This window comes from Entamoeba nuttalli, assembly GCF_000257125.1.
Source record: "Entamoeba nuttalli P19 unplaced genomic scaffold asmbl_3007, whole genome shotgun sequence".
Lineage (NCBI taxonomy): Eukaryota > Evosea > Mastigamoebida > Endamoebidae > Entamoeba > Entamoeba nuttalli.
The window spans coordinates 1-2,159 of NW_008575767.1; the positions used below are offsets into that span (position 1 = coordinate 1).

General features: G+C 22.6%; 1 protein-coding gene across 1 annotated transcript; it reads right to left on the bottom strand.

The window, feature by feature from the left end:
• Positions 1–524: 524 nt before the first annotated feature.
• Positions 525–2,159, bottom strand: ENU1_051830 (hypothetical protein; the record flags this gene model as incomplete). The annotated part of the gene is made up of 1 exon (XM_008857890.1): positions 525–2,159. Exon 1 carries the CDS (start codon positions 2,052–2,054, stop codon positions 525–527), a length of 1,530 nt encoding a protein of 509 aa, XP_008856112.1. The 5' UTR covers positions 2,055–2,159.

Sequence of the window (2,159 nt, forward strand, 5' to 3'; positions counted from 1 at the left end):
TTTTTTTTTTGTTTTTAAATGTAAAAGAAAAGTTTAAATTTTCTGTATCATATTTTTTTCGATTTATTTATCTATTAACATAATAATAAAAAATAATAATTTAATGAGAATAACACAAATAATCTTAAAAAGTAATGTTATACTTAAATAGCAACAAATAAATAAAAATTCTAAAAGTATTATAAAATACTATTAAGTTATCCGAGTTATAACTTTCTTATTCTTTTAAAATCAATTTTCTCTCTTTGCAGATTTCATTATCAATCCAAAAGGTGGTAGTATTAAATTTATATATAAGTGATGAAAAATACAACAACACCTATCATTGTTTTTGATTTTTAAATCATTTCAAGAAGTATTATTTCTATTCTAAAAGAAAAAAAATGAAATAATTTAATGGTTATTAAGAAGAATTAATTTAAACATTTATTATTAAACAAAAAACAGTGTTTAGAAGTTGGTGTAATAAAAAGAGAGTATAACAAAAGATGAAGTGAATAAATACAATTAAGTTATAGCCTTTGTTAACAAATAATACAAGATTGTTTTTTCTTCTTTTTAGATAATTTCTTTACTAACTTTTCTTCTGATAAAGAGGAAGAAGAAGTTGAACCAATAAGAGCCAAATTTACAGGAACCGAGTCTGATAAATTAGAAGAGTTATTTACTTTTAGTTTAAAAGTTTCACCAGAATTAAAAGTAAGTTTAAGTAAACTAGGAGAAGAAACATTTGAATGTCCTTTATAAACTCCCATTAATTCACGATCTTTTTTTGCTTTTTCTTTTTCTTTGAGAAGATCAATAAGTAGTTGTTTATAATGAATAGAAGAATATTTAAATTCAAAATGTGGAATTGGAATATCTTTTTTAAAATTGAAGATCATTGCTTTTTCAAATATTTTAATAAATCCATTAAAGCTAAGAAATCCATCTTTATCATCATCTAATTTACTAAAAAGAGTCTTTAAATTTTTATAGAATGGTTTACTGTTTTTGTCAATTTTTGATACAAATGTTTTTGTCATAGAGAAATCAATTCCTTTTCCTTCTATATTAAAAGCATTAAAAACTAAATTAAATAATGCAACCATTTTAGCATATTCTTTGTCTTCAAATAATTTATTTGCTTCATTTAAATATGTTTGGAAATATTTAAGATGAAGGGAACAATAAATAAATTCATTAACAGTAAAATAATCAACGCTTGTTCTATGAAAACAATTAAAAATTGAACGTATTGGTAATTGATTTATATCCATTCTTATTAATGCACTAATTCCATCTGTTGTAAATATTCCTAATATTTCTCCATGTTCTTCATCTGTAATTCCATCAGCAATGACTTTAATTAATGATATTAAAGAATCATCAGTATCATCATAAAGAATAAATGACCAATAATTAAATAATATTTGTTCAAAAATATTATAATCAATAGGTACTTCTAATGATGTAAATAAATGAATTGTATTAAGTAATGATGTAGCTCCATTAATAGATGCACTTTGTTCAAAAAAATTAAAATCTTCTTTTCTTAAAAATGTTCCAGCACCAGTTCTATCAAATTTATCAAAGAAATATTTTAATAATGTACGAATATATCCAATTTTATTTTCAGTAATATCAATTGTTACATATTTTTTATTGATATAATTTAAATCTTCTCCTATTGATAAAAGACGATTTTTTGTTAATCGTTCTTGTTTAGGAGAGGTACAATTTAATAAGAAAAACCATTGTAATTTTGGAAATTCATTAATTAATGGTTTAATTTGATATGCATTTCCATTTTCTTCATTTTCTTTTTTCAATGAATTAATAACTTTATGTCGAGGGATGATAATAGTTTCAATCGAAGGGATATCTATTGGCTGAGATTGTTTGAGGATCTCTCTGTCTTTTAATTTCTTAAAATCATTAGTTGTACTAGATTTACTTAGTCTTTTCCTTGTTATTGTTAATCCATCTGACAATGTAATAGAAGTATTATTTTGAACTGAAACTGATTGAATATTAAATTTAACACAAGTAATTTCTGATTGTACATTTGACATTTGAGTATCAGATTTTGGTATAATTTCTTCCACAGTAACTTTTTCAATAAGTGAACAATCCTTAGTTGGTGAATTTTTTTCGTTTTGTTTTGACTCTTTTTTTTT